The following is a 20732-nucleotide window of genomic DNA, read 5'->3' as shown; positions in this document are numbered from 1 at the left end:
AAACAGAGCTGTACTGACCCAGTAAGTAAATCAGAAGGGGTGTGAGATTGTGTGGTAAGTAGTAAGATCTAGAGAATGTGGTAATTCAGCTGGGCAGGTAGGAGTATCCTGAAAGGCCAGTGATGGATCACAAGATATCAATCAGAAGAATAGGAAGGAGAAACAGATAGCAATGGAACAGGGGGTCAAATCTGCAGTCAGAAAAGACACAAGAAATTTAGAAAATTCAGCATAAAGGTAATTTTAGGGATTTTTAAAATGAGAAATGAGGAGTTAAATAAATGTGATGGCATATTCAAAGACAAAGATGATTAGTTTAATAAATTGCTTAAAAGTGAAACATTGCATAATAGGCAGAACAGATCCATGACCAGTAAGATCAAGAGTCCTCATTTGGCTTGACTGCTAAGTCACAACGTGACCTTCAGCAGGTCACTTTAGGAAAGATCCAATAAAGGACTCAGGCACCTTAAGCCTGACTTAGGAAGATTTGATGTACCTAAGTCTAGAAGTGTGACCTCAACACCCTCCTCAGTTGCACACTGACCCTGGAGAAGCTTGCCCCTCCAGAAGTCAAATGTATGTGCCCTGCAGTCCTCCCTGCACAAACACGGCTCAGTTGGCAAGGTCCTGTGCTAACTTTCAGGGTCCTACCAGCGCTGTCTTCTGGGCTGCACAATTAGGTGCCTTTTGTGGAAATATGGGCACAAAGGACTAATGTAGGATGGGATTTCACCTCAGAATGTGCCCAGAACCCAGCTGTGCTCATTTTCTCTGTTTTTCTTGGCAGTGTATGGAAGGGCAGAAAAATGGCTCGGCTTTGCTTGAGCAGTAGCCTGGAATGGCTGTATCTGTTTGTCCTCTGCCCTGGACTGAAAGAGTCAGTGAGGACAGGAGCTTTTTCGTGCCCTTTTCACCTCAGGGAGTGCAGCCATCCAACACTTATGAGTTGCTTCCAGGCTCTGGATCTGAGGAAAACGCTTCTTGCAGCCCCACCTTGGTTACCTAAGCTGAGGAGACAACAAAGATTTCAGAAATATCTCCATGATGGTCATGCTCAGAACTGAACCACTGTTAACTGGTCCCAGCTCAGCAGGTGAACCTCCTTCCCTTCACAGATGCTCCGTGAGGTGCACCACGTAATGTGGGCATGGCACACAGGGACACTCAATAAAGTGAAAAAAAATAGATTGTGGCATCTGGATGAAAGAAACTACTGAAAGTATTAAAGAAAGAAAACTTTAGAAAGCAACTTTCTGCATAATTTGAAAATTTGCTTTCACTCCAAACCCAGGTAAGAAGCAATGTCATTAAAAAGATTGGATTGACTAAATGGTACTGCTTGAATAAAAGTGAAATAACTTGAAAAAGTATTACAAAATATGAATATTCTTAAGCAAGTTCTTTTAAATTGGAATAGCTAGGCAGAAAGGTTTACTAAAAGGCAAAGGAAAATTTCCTGTTACAACTTTGCAACCTGTTTGTTTTGAAACTATCACTTTATGCTCCTGAAGTTCTTCTGAAGTTTTTTCTTGATAATAAACTAGTTTCCTGAAGACTGATGACATGCACACATGATACTATTTTAATATGTAACTGTTCTTGTAAATAAACAGAAAAAAGGAGAAGTTTTGTGTAAACTCGTACAGAATTGCTATTTTTGAGAAAAACTCCTGTTATTTCATGGATTTTTTTTTTATTTTCACCTTTCAATTTCAGTGATTTCTTGAAGCTGAAATGCAAGTACAGAAACCTATGTCACAGAAGTGTTAGGTCTGTAAATAGGAGCATGAAAATGGGAGGTGCTGCAAAATTAATATAAATCATTAGTCGTAACCAAGATGAAAATTGGGGTTTAGACCAATGTCCTTTTAGAATTTGAACAGCAACATTAGCTTGACCACAGTGCACTTAGTGTGCATTAAATTATACATTTTGCCATCTAACCAGCAATAAAAACTGCTGAATTTATAAAATGCACCTACATTAAAGGTGACCTGTAAAGAAACAGTCATATGTTCTTTCTGTTAGTATTTATGTAATGATCTCAAATAGTTCCATTTCTATTTTTTTCTATGTGCTTGTTGTACTAGAAATTTGTGCGTTCTTTGTGGTAGAATATTTGATGGTGTCCAGAGAACTACGTAATTGTGACAGAACAAAAGCCAAAATAAGCAAAAACTTCATTGTTTTAGTCATGAACTAGACAATAAGGGACAGCTTATGTGATTGCTGCCAAAGAAGGGAATGGATTTTTGTAAGCATACAATTCTGAATTTGTTAAAATCGACTTTTTTAGTAAAAGACTGACTTCTATAAAATTAACAAGTTTCAATTAATTATTGAGAAAGTATTTGATTTAGAGCCTTTGTTTTATATGAGGTTGTAAACTGAGACTGCGTACAAAATTCCTGCAAACTTGAGTGAATTTCTCGGTATGAATGGCATGAAAAAACAACAGCTGCATAAAGGCCTAAATACCTAAAAGGTGTTGTCTTAGGCATCTAGGAAAAAAAAAGGGAACAATGATACCCTTCTACTTCTCCTTCGTGCGCATTTTTTGCCGAGTTCTGCTTATCCCTTTACTTATCACCAAGCAGTTTCTACTCTTTGCGGGCTCAGCAGGGCTGTGGTGTTTGGGCTCGTCACCTCGCAGAGGTTTCCTGCTCTGCTCCTGCCGCGCTCTACAAGCGGGGTCGGTCCCGCCCGTCCCCGCCGTGCTGCGCCCAGCGCTGCCGGCGGGCGCGGGGCTCGCCTCCAGCACGGCTCGGGCCCCGCCGCGCTTCTGGCAGCCCGTCCCGCAGCCAGGCGGGAGGAGGCACGCCGGGCTCCGCCGGACCGGCGCGGCGGGACAGCGTCCCCGGGAGGCGCCGGGGCGGGCGGGGGTCGGCGCCGTCCTGCCGCGGGCACCTCCGCCCCGGAAGGGCGCGGCGGCCGCTCCCTCCTGCCCGGGGCGCGGAGCAGCGCAGGTGAAGGCGGGGCGCAGGGATTACCCACGAATACTGCCTAGCGCTCCCCGTGTCCGCCCACTATCATTCCTTGTCTCCCTCCATTGCTCCCGGTTTCCTCCCAGTACTCCCAGTGTCATTTCCCGGCTCGCCCCAGTGCCCCCAGGAACATTCCCTGGCTCCACCCCCGTCCCCCCAAGGTCCCCGTGCCCGTAGCAGGGCGGTTGGAACGAGATCCATCTTTAAGGTCCCTTCCAATCCAACCCAATCCATTCTACAGTCACGAGTATTCCCAGCATCATTCACTAACTCCCCTGAGTGTTCCCAGTTCACTCCCAGCATCATTCCTGGCTTCCACTCCATGCTCTCATGCCATCCCAGTTCTTCCAGTATCGCTTCGTGGCTACCCTCAGTGTCCCCAGTTCCCCTCCCACTATCCCCAGTGCCACTCCCTGGCTCTCCACCAGTGCTCCCAGTTCCCTCCCGACGCACCCAATACTACTTTCCGGCTTCTCCCTACGCTTTCCTTCCCGCCCCTCTTCACTCCCTCCAGTGCTCCCAGTGCAATGCACTGGCTCACCCCAGTGTTCCAGCCCATTCCTAGGCACGGGCTGGTTTTCCGCCTCCCCCCGCCGGGAGCCGGTACCGGCCGCTCCGGGAGCCGCGCGCGGGACGGGACGCGCGGGACGGAGAGCGGGCACGGCCGGCGGCGCGCGCGTGCCCGCCGCGCGTGACGTGCGCGCCGCCGGGGCCGCCCGGCGAGATCAGAGCGGCGCGCGCCGGGCGGGGGCCGGGCCGGTACCGGGCGGGCCCGCGCGCGCGCGCGCGCCAGGACCGGGGAAGGGCGGGGGGAGCGGCGCGGGGCGGCCCCGGCCCCGCCCGCCGGATAAAGCCCTGGGCGGCGCGCGCGGCGGGCAGAGCGCAGCGGGCGGGGGCGGGAAGGGTTCCCGGCGGCGCTGTCCCCTCGCCTGCCCTCGGCGGGACCGTACTGGCGGCGGCAGCAGCGACGGGGGGCATGCGGGGCCGCGGGGCGACGCGCCGCAGCGGCGGCGGCGAGCACATGGCATAGCCGGGGGACGGCGGCGAGCGCCGGGCCGGCGTCACAGCGGGTCCGGCGGGGCGAGCGCGGCTCTCTGCATGTGGCAAGTGAGGAGGCGAGCCAGGGAGCCCGGCGGCACCGGCGAGCACCCGGCGGCGCGGTGGTGAGCCGCCCGCCCGCCATGGATTGCAGCCTCCTGCGGACCCTCGTGAGCCGATACGTGAGTACCGCCGGTGCCGCTCGACCCCGGGCGCGGGGGCAGCCCCCGCCGTGGCCCCGGGCTCGCCGGAAGGGCTCGGTCGGGATTCGGGCGGTCCCGTGACCGGCTGGGCGGCCGGGGAGCCTCCGGGCCGCCGCACGTGATGCCCGGTGCGAGCGGGGATGCAGCAGCGGCGGCGGCACCGGGTGCCCTGCGCTCCCCGCAGCCCGCCCGCCCCACGGGACTGTCCTTCGCTGAACCTCGGCGGCGTGACCTGAGTTCAGAGCACTGCAATTCACAGTAGTTAGCAGGGCAAATAGAATCTCCAGCTCTCCAGCTTTTTGAATATGTTTGGTTTTGGTTTGTTTATTTCCTTTCTCTTCCCTATATTGTTTCAGTCAAGCGCCTTTTTATTTATTTTTTTATTTGTGGAATTGTTCAATTTAAGTATACTGACGAATGGTCGGAACGGTCCCAAGTTTTTGTAGGTGTGCGTAGTAAGATTCGAACACGCCGGACTTGAGAGTGCTCCGGAAAAAGAGGGCAGACGAGGCTTGTTGGTCAGCGTGAGGAAACCCAAAACCCGTCCGCATCGCCCGAGAGAGCAACTGGGCAGCGCTTTAGAGGGGTCCAGGTGTAGGCTGAGGTGCGTCAGTGAGTGCAGCTCCAGTTCCATGGAACCCAGTAAATGCTCCGGATAATGGTTTAAGTAGATTAGCAAGATGCCTGTAAGTGTAGGGTTGTTCAGTACAAGGTATGTGGACCACCAATACTAGGAAATGGCAAATTTCTGCTTTTGGTCATAGAAGTAGTTTTTAAAAGATAGGGAGAGGTAATGGGAATTTTCAAATACAAGTAGCTTTTCTTCCTATGCAGGAAGTACTTTTGCCTTGGTCAGAGCCCTGAAGTTTTCTCACTTAGAGGAAATACACTTAGTGTTGTGTGTGCTCGGAGCTGTGTCCACCTAATACAGGCTGAAGTCTGTATTTTTGAAGTATAAATGAAGAAAAGTAGCAAAGATGAAAATGATTACTCTTTTTTCTTCTGGTTTACAATAAGGTATATGTGGGGTGAGGAGAGAGTAGAGATGTGAGTATTAAAAGCAGCTATGTGTGTTTGGATCTTTAGAAAGTGGTCGTAAGAAAAGGAAGTGAATACTCCAAATAATGTTTAGCAACAATAATAATGAGGTACAAGAGAAGCAGTGGTCTCTATGGATGTAAAGACCAGGTGGGTTGTGCTGAGGTCTCTTTGGAAAGAGGTAGGATCACTTTGGATGTAGAGATCTGTCGGTGCTGATGTAACTGTTGGATTTAGTTTAAGATTTCTTCCTTGGTGTTTGCTCACATCTGGAGCCTGTACAAATGGTGTGGTTGTTGCACCGAGCAAGCACACTGTTAAATCTCTTGTGCATAGCATTGTTGGTGACCTCTTCCAAGGTAGGCTTAAGCATCAAATATGAAGAAGTGGGCTTGAGAGCAGCTGCAGTAAAGATCCATGAGAAGACAGTATGTTGAAAGTAAGGGGCTTGAGCTCTTGTGTTGTGGACTGTCACCACCCTCCTGCACTGCTGATGAGAATAAGGCAGCAGTCTAAAACATAAATGAAACATTATTATATCCCATGTGAAGAAGGCTTCCTATTGCCTGGGTCACACTACCTTCTGTATTGTGTGTATGCCGACAGGCTGTGCCTAGGTAATTGCCTAGGATGGTCCATGCTGCCTTGTATGTTTTCACCTGTTGCTTCTTGTTATTTTGCTTTTGCTCAGTGTCTTAACTTTGAAACCTTTCTTCCACAGAAAGGCAATTTTAAGGAAAAGGTGCTGTAAGTAAATTTGTGTTCATTTCAGTAAGACCATTGAGGTCTGGCAACCTTATGTTTGTGTTGCATGTTTTTTCTCATCTGTTTCTCTTTTGTGTCTCCATGGTTCAACAACTTTTGTACATCTATAACAGTGAAAATGAAAAGTACTAGTTTGACTGCTGGGCCTGAAACTGACTGCTCTGCATGAGTAGCAGATGTCCATGTCAGGTGCATCACTCCAGAGCTGTTCTCCCAAGCTCCGTGTGCACCAGCCAGGCACACAGATGTAGATGTGCTTGCCACTTCCAAACTGCTTTTAATAAGGGAAACAAGGCAGCGATGCTTCTGTGGGAGAGCTGGAGTGGATAGTTACATCTTGGGTTTATTCCAAAGTAAGCTCAAGCTTGGGTTTAGTTAAAGTCAGTACAAAAACTGTTTCATGGTCAGGGTCTTAGAACTATGAATTTCTGTTCTGCAAGTCTCCTGGACTTGTTTAGCTGCAGGTTCTTCCTAGAGAAAGACTGGTCTATGGATTATGCTGAAAACCTTGGCTGCTGCATCAGGAGATGCTGGGTTAGCTGGGAGCTCTTATGGTATGATCTCAGGAAAACAAACAGTTGGGATGTGATGTACTAATGGAGAGCACAAATAGGATGGTTTCTAACAGTTCTGTGTCATTACTTTTCTTTCTCGATGCTGTTTGTTGTAGGACGTAATGGTATAAGCTAAATACTAGGGGGTTTGTTGTGAGTGGGAAGTTATTCCCATTTGTCTTTCCTTTACTGGACAGTTTCTGTCCCGAAGCAGTGCAAAATCAGTGCACGTATTTCCAAGGCCCTCTGGAAGAATAGCAATGACTGGGTGCTGTCAGCTTCCTGGTTAGCATTTTCAAATATTTGCTGTTTTACCTGCACTGAGTGTGCTTTTTATATCTTTGAAGCATTGAAGAGTTTAGTGATGTGGGTTGAATAAAATATATGTTCAGCTAGTCATATTGTACTTCATATCTCTTCACCAGGAGATGTTGTAGTCTCTTAGAAGGACAGAGGGAAATTGTCTTTATCTTACTAAATTTTTAAATTGACATTCTTTTTTTCTTCCTCTTAAAATCATCCTGCAAGTTTTGGGTTCTTTTCACTTCACCTTTTGCTTCCTGTAACCATGACTGCAGCCATACTCAATTTACAGGACTGATGGTGAAAAATAACTTTTTTACAGAAAAGTGTTTGTTTCACTGTGGTACAGCTGACATGAAGTTCAGTTTTCCAAATCCTTTGGAAGCTGATAGGCAACATTGTAATTTTCTTATTCATATCTATTGAAGTTAATCTGTATATTTTACTGCTTTAGAATGTGTATGTAGAATGTATATGTGTATGTAGAAATATAGATATATTAGAGGCATTTTTAAGTAACAAAATAGAAACACCCTAATATACAGCTTTGCTTCTACATGGAATCATAGGAACTAAATAAGTCTTGTACATTAAGAAAAATAAGATAAATTTTGACACAAAAATTATTATTTCCCAAATAATGGAAATAATGGCTGTGTGTGGGTAGTATGTACATTACTAGGTGGGACTATACTTTTTGTCACATACTCTATAAAAATAGAACCTTTTTTATAGATGTTGCTTTTGCATCAGACAAAATGCTTCACTGTCTTCTCCTGGATTCCCCAGAGGATATGTGTTACCCCAGGGAGGGCAGCTGCACAGCCAGAGAATACAGAATTAGCATGAGGTATCCTGTAAGTGTCATGCAGAACCTGCTTAGTAACAAGAGAAACTTGTTAGCTTAATATTAAGCAGTACACTATTTAGGGGAAAAAGCAAGCATACAATGGCAATTAAAACTGCTTCCATACAAGATTAGCTTGTGTTTTGTAGTTAAATTATTTGGGACACTGTGGATATCATTAGGTGATCTGTTCTGCCTGTGTTAATGCAGCTGCTTTAGTTTTCTGTGATAACTTATTTTTTTGCTGGTGATATGACTTCTGAAGTCTGTCCCCATCCCTGTGGAAAGTTGGTTAATAATGTTTAAACAGGTTTTGGTGACATCTTTCACCAAATGAACTCTTTACTTAATAAAACATAGGCTTATGTCTTTTGTAGCTGTCCATGGCCGAACATCGGTTTGGGTGTTCCTGAATATTGTTGATTTGACTGAATCTGGGCAATCTGGGAAGATGTTGCTCTTCAGCATATGCCTGTTTGGACACTAAGTGGTTGCTGAACGTCTTGCCTGCCTATGGTGACAGTCTGTTCTGTATTTGTAAGACAGCTGGCCCTGGTCACCAAAACCTCCTGCCCAGGTTGATGGCTTTAGGTTGTACAGTAAATGCTACTGGGTCAGAGGTCTGTATTACTGACGAGTTTTGCCTGTATTATGTAGTATATTTAGAGATCTTGCTACTTTACTGCTTCTCCTCTTTCACATTCTCCTGTTACTTTAGGATTACAAATCTGGATCTTAAGTATTTGTTACCTGTGTAAGTATCTCTAAAGGAAGGTAGTAGCAGGTAAGATGTGTTTCCAGAAGGAGCAGTGATTCACTACAGCTTTGGTCTCTGGGGAGCTGCTGGCCTATTAGTTTTGCAAAAAATCTCTTTTTTGGGAGACTGGAATAAATTGAGTTTACAAATGGATGCTCTATTTTTCACTTTCGTAGAAGTGGGTCAACTTTAATCGTAGTTTGAAAAGACATTTGACTAGCCGAACCAGTAAGTTATGGTAGGGACTTTTAGCAGGTTCTTAACTAAGTTTCATGACAGCCTGTGACTTTTTGTCATTGACTTAGATGATTTTGTTGCTTTTGATTGGTATTATAATTCGAAAACTGTTTTCTAATTAGATTTTCTAAGTATTTTACTTGTGTATGTAGTCTTAGTAGATATAAATTAATTTTGAACTTGAGTTTATTTATTTATTTATCTAACTTTGCAGTAGAGGTTGATAACTGCTTTGACCTGAAAGTTGGTGAAATTGTAAGCCTTGGTGCTTTATAGTCATTTGTATCTTAAAGCACAATCCATTTGTCAAGTATTTCAGATCACCTATTGATTTTAATCTAGATTTAGTTAATTCATTTGAGGATGTTTGGTTCTTGCTTTTGCTTCTGAACTTTTTCAGTCTCCTGTGCAGTCTTGCAGATGAGTATTAAACTAGTGCTGTCTGTTTCTTAGTCAACGTTCCTGTTAAAGTTTTCTTCCTAGGCAAGTAAGTCAAAAGCATTGTTGTGTTTTGTTTCTATAAGTTCAGAGATATAATTTGACAAAATCTGAAGCTGTTTTAAGCTGTATATAAACACATTTATATGACAGACTTTGTCTGCTGGCTGTGTTGAGTGTACAAAAGATGCTCTCTGTAGGATCTATATATGTATTCATGGGTCAGCAATTAGTAACTTGCAGCTCTTAAGAGTTTATGCCTATTCCTGGCGTGTAATCCATTTTTGTTATCTCTTGTGCAAGCCTGTGTGTCACAATGTTTTTTTGAAACTTGAGATGCTTCCTATCTCGCAGCTCTGCTTCTCTGCAGGTACCAGTTCTTCCTGCTGTGGAAGGTTCAACAGAGGGCATCAAACAGCACGAGTAACTTTTGAATTCCTGTTTCCCCAAGCACCATTGCTTTGTATTTGCCTAATTGCCTTTTTCTCTTATTTTTTGGGGGGTGGGTATCTGTATGGAGTGCTTCCTGCTGACTTTTCAGAAATTTATTTAAAAAGGGTAAAGTTTCAAAGCTTTACTTAAGTTAATTCTGTTGAATGTGGCTGACAGAATTTAGCACTCCTGCAGATTTCGCTCTTCATACTGGTAGTGAGTCTTGTGTTCATTCTGGCTTGTAATATACTCTAAAGATATATCAGTATTATCTGATGCTCAAAAAGTGCCCAGATTTTCTCCCCTTCCCTCCCTTTCCCCATCAGTTATTTATTGGTGAAGGGCAGTAAACATGGAGAATTGCGTGAGCTTTGTTTTTTCCCCTCCCCCCCACTCCATCAATTAGCTAATTTACACAAGAAAAACATAATTTCCTTTTTCTTTTGAGAATAAACAAACGAAAATAGGACATTGCATATGTAAAACAGTTAACTTACAGGAAGTCAGGGCACATATTACATGCTGGTTGCTATTGACTACAAAATATTACTCATCTGCACTCATCAGATGTTCTGTGATAGTAGAAAACATTGCTTTTGGAGCATCTAAATTATGGAACTGTTTCAGTGACTTAAAATAGATCAAGAAGTTTTGATCTTTTCTTAGCATCAAAAATCCTGAGATGAGAACTGTATGGTTGCTTTTGTCTCTTGATAACATGCTGTTTGGCTTAAAAAAAGTTTACTATTGTTCTGCTTTTATGTGTTTTCTCAAGCACAACTGAGTATCAGTTCTGCAAGCAGGAAGCCTTTTGAAAATTATTTTTGGGAATGGAAGAGGACAGAGTACCACATAGCATGTTTATAGCTTAACATCTCTGATGACCATTTCTTATTGATTCTTTTTCTTCTGTCATACAGTAGTGGTCATACAGCACTCAGGAAACGCTGACTGGGCTGACAAATGAAGTATTCCACAAATACCACGGCTGGCTACTGTTTGTGGTGTTGAGATGGACATAGTAAAACTTAGTCCCTCTAACTAGGTTTAAGTGTGACTAGAAACCCATTGTGGTTTCTGAGGTGCTCCGGCAGGATTTACTGTGGTATGCCTGCTGCATGTGCAGGTGTGTCAGGGAGCAGAAACAAGAGAAAATTGTGTCGTAGAGAAGACTGAGCAGATGTTTTAGAACCTGTTATGCAACTGGATTCAACTTTACTGGGTTTTTTCCTTTGGGTTTTTTGTTTGGTTTTTTGTTGTTGTTGTTTGAGCAAAATAGTCTACCTCTGCTCCTAGAAGTCTTTTAGACAGATGATAGTTTTCCCATAATAATTCTGCTTATTCAAGTGGCTTACCATTGCACAGGATAATGTATTATTTTTATAATTGTTGAGGGGCATTTCAGCAAAAGTTCATCCTAAGCTGTGAAGTAAAATGACACTGGAATGCTATTATCTTCTCTGCTATAATTACCATGGCAACAGCTGCAGGTAGACAAGGCGAACCAGGGATTCTTATTCTATATCATATGTACACAAGCTGTTTTTCTTCCCTCAGTAATGACTCTGAGAAGCCTGTGGCACAGACTCTTGAGTTGTCATTTTTTTTGGTTTTTTTAATTGAACTTTGACTGTAATTTTGAAAGTACTGAGTATTTGTGAAACTATATTAAAAAATGCACTCTTTTTAGGAAGAAACTGGCAGCCTAGCTTGGATTGTTCTGTGAGACTGAGGAGATGGGCTGGTGGCCCAGTAGTTTTGTTTGGAAGATCACAGAAGATAAATGATAAATCACCTAGATATCTTTCTGCTTCTGTTAATTTCTATGTGCATTCATCCTTTCTTGGGGCAGGGATGAGAGTAGCATCCACCTTTCCCGTAGCAAGAAGTTGTAAGGGTAGCTTAATGCTTCCAGGTGACAAAATTACTGTGTCACAGGAAGAGAACTGGGTGTGAACACAAGTTTGTAATGACTGTGTTTTGGGGTTGGTTTTTTTCTTGTTACGTAAATGTTCTGCATTGCTTCTCCTGACACCACCTATTTCCCTCTTTATTTCTCCATCTGCATTTATATGTGTTCATGTGCAGATGGGTATACATGTGCTTCCTTAAATCATGTGCTATTCATTTAGCAATGTCAAAAATTATGCCAAGATTTACCAGGGGTACAGATGTATATTGGTATTGAAAAAAAGTGTCTTCATATGAGCTCTTTTCTGACCACTGAGGCATATTGGGAAAGTATGTTTTGGTGTGCTTCTTATTTACATCATCCTTGTCATTACTACTAGCACGGAAGCTTGAAAATTTGGAGATTTCATAGAAACATTTTTTCTTTTTCTTTTTGCTCTTCTCTGCAGACTAATTTCCCTTTTTGAAATAGGAGAATCTGTTTCCTTCATTAATCATTAAGCTCATCTAGATACGGGCCACGGTAAGGGGGAATAGTGTTTCTTTTTCCTGGTGACACTCACTAATCTCTTTGCTTCAGTCCAAAGAGGATTTCATCTAACCTATTTTGAATAGAGGATTAAGGACAATTAGGCTCTTCCTCTGCTTCACCACTAAGATGGGATGTTGTGAAATCCTCTGAAAAGAACATCTGCTGATGTGCCATTAAAGTTTTGCAAAATTAATGTTAATAATCAAAATAGTTGTATGCAGAAAACAAACCTTGTGTATGGAGTACTTGTCTGGAGATAAATGTATGGATGGAGAGGGGAGGAATACTGAGCTGTTTGCCTGGTAGTTTTTGTTTGTTTCTAATGCTTTGAATTTACACTGTGGAGTAGCCATGCAGATGAACCAAAATGGATTTTTTGTTATCCGAATTGCGTTAGTAAGTTGCAGTTCATACATAGCATTTTACATAGTTCTTCACTTCTTTTCAAAGTCCTAATAATGAGGTGTTTGCACAAATTATTTATGCTAGTTAAATTCACAGTAAGCAGCATCTCTTAAAATGAATATGAATCATCAGTGGCATTTGATGGCTAACATGAAACTTCTGTATTTGTCATGAGGTTATTAGGAGATAAAACTGGAAAATGCTACTTTATTGCAACATATATGATGTGCATAAGACAGTATAAGGATTAATGTGAAGGAAAAATGGCTGTATGTATTTGTTGAGAAGTTTGGCTTATGATTTTGTACTGGAAGTGACAGACAGAAGTGTGTGCCTTCCATGAAGCATGGGTAGTATCCTGTTGAGCTACAAAAAAGGTAGTTGAGTGACACTTGCCTCTGAAAATTGCACTTGCAGTCTTAATTTCATGAATAGTAGTTGTAGGTAGGTTACTGAAACTCACAGGTTCTTTTGGTTTGTTTCCTGCAGAACACTAGAGAGTCAAATCTAATCCCATTTTTGGGATGGTAATATATCTGAAGAAGGGTGGTTGAGAAGAAGCTGGAGTCTATTTACTTGGTCTTATTCTTGAGGTGACTGTGAGTGGAACCAACTGTAATTTCCCAGGCTGGCATTATCCATGGTTCAGGAATGAGAGGAGTGTTTGGCTCTGGGATCCCAAAGCTCACTTCAAGGAGAATTGGGTTCTGTTGAAATGTATCTGATGTCTTTGCCTATGGCTTGGGCTTGAGGCTATAGTACTAGAGGACATGCCAGTTTCTGGATGAATTTTGGGAATGTGGAGGAAACGTTGTTGGGGAATTTAACATCTACTAATTCCGTGAATACTTTTTCAGAGGGGGAAGACATTGTTTAAAATTTAACTGCGTGAAAGTTGTTAAAAACTAGGCTTGCATATAATCTTACTATAAAATGTGCCTGTGTAGATATACACTCTTTTATTATGTGAAATACAATATGTATGAAAGGGGTTACTGTAAATGTAGGCTTAAAACAATTTCTTGACTGAGTCATGGCCAGAAGAGTAAACTTTTATGCTGATACTTGCAGAAGTGTAATGTAACTAAGTTCAGGCTAGAGGTTCTGGTTTGGTTGAAAAGGCTCCTTACACTCTAAGCAGATTTTGATAGATTAATGTTAGTCCTTTAGTTTAATACTCAATACTTTTTCTGTAAACATAGAATACACTGACATGCTGTTGTTTATTGGTGTGTTGTGTGTGTTACAGAACAGCTGTAAACTTCTATTAAATTGTGAAGTTCTTTTTTCTTTGATTTTTTAAAATGGGATTACACTAACTGTAACCATGATGTTCAGAGTTAGCTTAATCTTTGATATTCTAGTCTTCTCACCATCAGTATGAACTTTGGAAAGCTTAACTCTGATAAATCAAATATTTTGCTCACCGAGGCCAAGAAAAAATAATAAAAAAGTAATCTTAAGTACAAAAAACATTAAGTTAATGTTTAAAATCCAGTATATAGGTTTTAAAATGTCTTATACTGTTAATATTTGGTGGTTTTATGCTTTTTAATCAGAAATTTTATCAGATTTTCCATTCCTGTCTACCTTAAACAAGAAGTTTTCAGAGTTCTAAACAAATCACCTTTATTTTTGACTTTAAGCTCTTTCTATACTGTTGCTACAGCAGATACATAACAACCAACCATATATTGAACTAGATAATATCATAGTGGGGAGGATGGGGGCAGGTGGGCTAAAGCTAGGCTAAGAAATTTGTTTTAATGACAATTACTGAGCACAACTACACAATTCTTTGACCTTCTAAGATAAAAAAAAACAAAAAAACCCCACCAAAATGCACAAAACTAACCCTCAGGGTTATTGTAACATCACCTGCAAATGCTGTAGTATTGTTAATCTCCTGAACAGTGTTAACTGACTGCTTGCTATTTACAGCTGTCAAGTGACCAGATGGCCTAATTTGGTCGGAGGTGCCTGTGTATTGGCACCAAGAGGGAAGAAAAGAAGAGAAAAATGGGAAAAAGCTTTCTGCTTAGCTCAGAATGGCATGATTGCTTTAAGCTGATTCATGAATATGAATATGTTGACTTCTTGATGCTGTAAGCTTTTCTCTGACATAAGGAGGTTATGTTTCCATACTTGTTGGCTGTAATGACACAGAAGCAATAGGAAAGCTTCACATGCTTTTGTGAAGCAGTGCACAGTGAACACAGGCAGGTATAAAGACATGTTAATAAAGGGCAGTCTGGATTGTGGTTTTGCATCTTCTGCCTCTTTGAGCCCAGGAGGTCTCAAATTTAAAGGGCTTATCTTTTTGTCTTAAAGGAAGGTTCTTAAGCTTCTGACTTACTTCCTAAGAAGTGAAGAGGTTACCTTGAGCATTTTTACTCTGTTAATGATATTTGCTGTAACTTGTTTAAAGACCTTTTATGGCAGCATATATATAGAAGATGTTTTTAAAAACATGACTTGAGGCTAGATTTCTGTTGTGCATGTGGAATTAAAATACCAGTTTTCCTTTGTTATTTTCTTGCAAACTCTAAGGTATGTTAAGATGAAAACAATAATGCTTTTACACAGGCATTTGCTTCCTTAAATGTTAAAAATGGTGACAAAAGCCAAACAAAGTTTGCTTGAGTTGTGGTGATGGTTGAGTCATTGGGAGAACTGCAAATACTTGCAGACCTTTAAGGCTAGTAAGGCAGTGGCATATAGTAAAAACAGGGTGCCCATGACGTAGGGAATGATTGGCATCTGACTCCATTGATTGAGAATGCTGAACAATTGCTTTATTAAACTACACTATATTACATTATACTATACTAAAGAGATACTGTGCTATGTACTAAAGAAAACTTGTCTCAAGACAGCCAGGACCCAGCTTTGAGTGATCAGCCAAGGAAACAAAACAATCCTCAGCAGAATCCAATTGACAAATCACTTCAGGTAAGCAATCTTCCTAACACATTCCACATGTGCAAAAACAACAGGAACAGAGATAAGAATTATTTTCTTTCTCTGAGGTTTCTTGCTGTGGTTCCCAGGACATATCCTTGGGAAGTTGTGCCTCCCTGCCCTCTCTGAAGAGAGCTGCGGCTACAGTGGCATTGGCTTTTCTTGCTTTCTCTCTCTGCCCACAGACAGACCACTTAATTCTGCTTATAATGACTATTTCTTGCTGCAGAATAGCAGCTGCTTTGTTATGTGGCTTGTAGCTGATATTTGACAACATATGATAAAGGGAAGAAGTGCTGCTGCACTGTCAATTCATAGTTATGGCTTGGAGATGTGGAGTGGATAAGGAGAATGTGGTCTATCCAGCCCTGTGGACTGGAGCACAGGGAGTTTCCCACCTGGCACTGGGCACTTAGGTCAGTACAGAAGTAAAAAAGCATGTTTGTGGGGCTGCTGGCTGCAGGCAGCTGCATCTTGTCACTTCTTCCCTAAACTGATTAAAGGTGTGATCTGGATTTCCCTTCGGTTTCCTGCAGTATGTGGAAAAGACCAAAGCAGAAACGTTAAGCAAGCTGAGGCAGTGGCATAGAGCTCCTGGAGCCTTGTAAGAGCTGACAGAAGGGACTCTGGCTGCACAGACAGGTCTGTGCTTTTTTTTCCTCTTGGGATGTGCTGTTGGCTCGTTCATAGAGCCATCTGTTTCACTTTGCTGAGTGACAAACAACTGGGCAGTGGCTGTGTGTGGGTGCATTCCTGGAGAGGCAGCTCTGTTCCTTTGGGTTTGAAGCTGGAATGGGTGAAGCAGTAGCAAGTTTTGCTGTGAGGGAAGGAGTGCTGCCAAGTGCCAGAGTTCTAGTAGTGCTTCTGACTGGGTGACATCCCTGAGTGCTGACTGATGAGTCAGGGGCTGATTTGGCAAGATGCTGACATCCATGGAATGCTGCCTTGTCTTGTGAGTAGCAGCTGGCATCAGAAAAGTAGTAGTTGGGAGAGGGGTGGGAGTTAACAGTTTGTGTAAATGTCAAGAAGCTGGCCGACTTATAGAATGAGGAGAAGTATGTGGGGGACTACATACTGGAGGGAATGTTACTTAAAATTAAACTAACTGGGAAATAACTCCACCATTCTCTCCCCAGACTAACTCTCTGATGTGCATGCTCTTGCAGCACTTGTGTCATATGGCCTGACCTTCCTTAAGTTCTAAGTGCAGTCAAAACATAATGATGTGTGGGGGAAATGGAGCAGCCCTTAAACGCCTAATGTCTCCTCCTGTGTTTATGAGAACATGTTTTATAGAAATAAGGATGCCAGTGCAGGAATACTTCAGGATCATGAAAGTCTGTAGCACAGGCAGCTGTGGGAGACTGGTATCTTTGATTTAATGTGAAGACTAGTGCCAAATGCTTAAAAATCAAGGTTTTCTTTGCATGAAGACAAGGTGTACACAATCTATTTCTTTAATGATATTTGGAATGAATTAATTCTGACAATCTTTACTTAAACTCAGCATTGCTAAAACAAGCAACAAAAAATAATTGTTACTATCAGGCTAGTCTGAAAAGGCTTCATGCTTTTTAACTCTCTTTCAATAAAAAGTGACAAGATGATCTGGAGACATCCCTTCTAACCTGCATTGCTCTAATTCTAAAATAAGAACCACTGACTTCTGCTTAGTTTAAATGAAGAAATACTCATGCCTCTTTTGCAGCCATCTTGGTTTTAATCTGAGCCTGTGGTAGGATTAAGGCACCCTAAAGTTTAAAACAGGCTTTGTGGATAAAGCTGCATAACACCCTGAAGTGATAACCCAGAGGCTCCACAGCAGCAGTTAGACTGTGTGGTGCGTTTGTTTATTTGTGCTTCAAGATCACTACAACTGAGGTTCACAACAACTTCCCTGTGTTTATCTGCTCGGTGAAAACTACTGTAGGTGGAACTGAGGCTTCATAGCTGTGCACCTGACCAGGCTGAAGTATTTCTCCTGGTTCCTATTCTTCTAGTTAAGAAAAAAATTGCAGTCAGCCTGTACATGGTTATTGTCATTCTTCCCTGTTCTCTTTAACTCATGTGCCTATTACAAAACCTTTTTCCTTCAAAAACTGATTTTTCTCAAAGTAGTAAGTGTTAAGCTGTCTGATCCATGTACCTTAATTCAGATGTTCATAATATGTTCATAATTTAGTTGTTCATAAGGAAGTCCTAGCCTGAAAAAGGATGGTGGTGTGTAGCTGGGTGGAGAGGGAGCTGTGGATGTGAAACTCTTTGGGAGCTACATGCCTATAACTTAATTTGGAAGCTGCTGTTGTGTAAGTGTGACCTGAGAGGCTGGAAAAGAAAAGCTACTAGACTTTAATTAGTAACAAATAGTGTGAAAATGCTTGTGCCCTTGAGACTTAAGCTGGCCTGTCTCAGCTTTCATGACAAGATCGTTGTCACCATGGAGCACTGATGGGTGCATATGCTCTGAGGAGTTACTCTGGAGCTCCATTTAGGTGCTGAAACTACATATGTTTTAGTTTTGAGAGTGTGGGAATGGTAAAAAGAAGATAGAAAATAGCATCAACTCTAGACCTTGTTATAGAGTTACTTATGCAATGCCATTAATACAGAAGAAATACTGGATCATAGTAATGGGCATGTAGCAGTAAGCTGTTCTTGAAAGACTTCTTACTGGGTTAAGAGATTACAAGTTTTGGAAAGGATCTCAGGCCTTAAATTGAGGAGAAGGTGGTGAAGAGTATTTGACTATTAGGAAGGGAAGTATGAAAGTAAAACCTCCTTGATCTCAGTGCAGTTGACATATTCTCTTAAAATAATTTGGGTTAATGCTATGGGTTTCTATGTCTGTTTTAAAATATTAAAGAGAGAAGAATGGTAAAAGAATATTCCATAGAAGACTGGGAGTCCTTGACTGAAAGAGAAACTTGAGCATCCTGACTTGATATCATGTGCTTGAAGTCACGTGTTGCAATGTGTCCTTCTGTGGTTTCTGAGCTGGTGGCTGATGGAGAGCAGGCTATAAATACTTCTTAGTTCTCTACTTATGTGGTCAGTTAAAGCTTGTTTGAACTTTTATTAAGAACTCGACCACTAAATTGGTAAATTAAGCCAGCTTTCCTGCTTCTAATTTGAGTTTACTCTTAAAAAAAGGCAAAATGAATCTACTTGCTCCTGCTAAGTGTTTTAAATTGGGATGCACTCTTAAGGGGTATGTTCTAAAAGAGGATCTGGAAGCTTTGGTAGACTGTTCCAGGAAGAAGATTTTTCTTCTCTTTGGAGAAGACTTTTGAAGAATTAAGGATAGTCCTCTGGAAAGGCTGACCCCAGTACAATCTGTTTACATAAAACCATTTTTGCTAGAAATGTTTATTTTTATTAGCAAATGTGTTAAAACATCTGGTCTTATTTTGCACTGTTATGGATGTTTCCATTAGCCTTTAAAATACTGGAGGCATTCCTAAAAGGGTTAATTCTGAGCCTAAGCTCAGAATAGATCCCAGAAAGTATACAGCCCTTGTTCTGGATGGCATCTAACAGCCTCACTTGGCTTGCTAAAGCTCTGTTTGTCCAGCTCTTTTTTCCTCTGCAGGTAGTTCAGGATGCTCCGTTTCTCCGTGTGCTGTGTCAGAATAATGAATTAATCCTTGTCCAGGTGCATCCTAGTCCAGTACCTCAATTTCCCTTTTGTGCTGCCTCAGGTAATCTTACCATGGTTCCTGTTTCTTCAGTCAAGGCTTTCTTAAAGGTCTTTTTCTGCTCAGAGTTCATTGTTCCACAGTTATTATCCTCCTTGAGCCCAGATTGTGCCAGGAGGGTCTCCCTTCAGTTCTTTGCCCACCTTGTCTGTCTCCTTGTGTGCATCCCTATTGAGAAGTTACAGGAAGGAACACAATGAACTCCCAATGAGTTCTCATGGCCTAACAGGAACATGGGCTCCCCCTTCCCACAGTCTGCTCTGGCTCATCTGATCCCCAGCTGACCAGATCAGCTGCTGCACTGTGGGGCCTTACACAGGAAGGATAAATTGACCCTTGCTTCCTTTGAAGATCCCACTGCTTTGGGTGTTTGGAAAACTACAGCCAACAAAGCCTGCTTTTGTTACCTCTCTCAAACTAAGCTCAAGTGTATGACTGAAAGGATTATGCCACACTAGGTTACTAAATATATTTTTGCATGACACTCTTACACTAAAAAGAAAAACACAATGATAGCTATCTCCAGTAATGACAGGAGTACCTTCTTTTAGTGGACATCAGCGCCAGAACTTTATTTTAGTACCTTCAAAGTCATTAGTACAGAAAACAGTGCTGCAGCTGTCTTGGCAGGCTGTGCTAGGAAGAAGTGCAGTTCCTAATTTAGTGTGTATCTGATTGATGCATTTGAAAGTGGCAATTCAGCCTGGCAGCCAAAGAGGGTTGAAAGCTGGTGCTGAGCGCAGTAGGGTTTAGCTGATGGTAGCTCAGGGCTACTTCATTCTGTACAAAGGGGAAATGTTGGGGTGTTCACCTTGTGCCCTCAGAGGAATGGACTGCAGGATGGTCAATGTTGCAGCCTGGCTGCTTGTTGCTAGAAGGAGTTGGAAAATAAAGGTATCTTTTTGAAATAGGTGCCTTGCTGTCCTGAGGCTTTGGAACTTGCTGTCCTGAGGCTTTGGAACTTGCTGTCCTGAGGCTTTGGAACTGAGGCTTTGGCCTGCTAGCTGTGAAGCAAGTTCTGTACCTGGGAGAACCACCTGAAAACATCCCAACCAGCATTATTTTGGTCTGTCCAGGTCTGGTTTAGATTTTGGGTAATCTAAAGAATGATCTGATGCTTAAGCTGGGAAGCTTTAGCTAGGGCACTGGTTGCTATTGGGTCACTTGAAATAAAATCTGGGAGCTTGTTCTTACAGGCACATGGTTTGCAGGAGCAGTGATACATAAAGCTGTCTTGTAGCAGTTTTATAGAGACAGCGAGAGCCTGAGGGAAGCGTGTTCCTTTGGCCTCTCACTAGAGACTCAGGGAAAAATGGTTGCATTGCAGTGTGTGCTGAGGCCTGCCAAACCCCAGGAACTGTGGCTGTAGCTGCAGTGCAAGATGCATCTCCTTGATTGCAATAAATCTGGAAGTCACAGTGGGATTGCTGAGTCTGATTATTGTTCTGTGTGCCTGTTGCTTTGACACAGGGCCTTATGACTATGACCAAGGCAATGGTGAAAAAACAGATTTAGTCTAAGCTGAAACTTTCCTTGGGTGACAGGGGATGGGCTTTTGAGGATAGTTATGTTAAGGCTCCTGCATTCTTCATCGTAGGGCTTTTTTTGTAGATGTAGCCCACCTAGTTC

The 20732-nt window shown here is 42.4% G+C and overlaps 1 protein-coding gene across 7 annotated transcripts in view; it reads left to right on the top strand.

Annotated features, from left to right (window-relative positions):
- Positions 1 to 3832: 3832 nt before the first annotated feature.
- Positions 3833 to 20732, top strand: part of ATP11A (ATPase phospholipid transporting 11A) — a 120128-nt gene continuing 103228 nt past the window's right edge. For all 7 annotated transcript variants that reach the window (XR_005258995.1, XM_038154397.1, XM_038154404.1 and 4 more), the window contains exon 1: positions 3833 to 4207. Coding sequence is in view for 6 of the 7 variants with exons in the window: in XM_038154397.1 (XP_038010325.1) it covers positions 4169 to 4207 (39 nt within the window). In the remaining variant the exon portion in view is untranslated. The remainder of the gene's footprint in view (positions 4208 to 20732) is intronic.

Source organism: Motacilla alba, chromosome 1, assembly GCF_015832195.1.
Source record: "Motacilla alba alba isolate MOTALB_02 chromosome 1, Motacilla_alba_V1.0_pri, whole genome shotgun sequence".
NCBI classification, from domain to species: Eukaryota; Metazoa; Chordata; class Aves; order Passeriformes; family Motacillidae; genus Motacilla; species Motacilla alba.
Note: the sequence above shows the minus strand (reverse complement) of the source record. Positions and strands in the feature narration are given on the sequence as shown.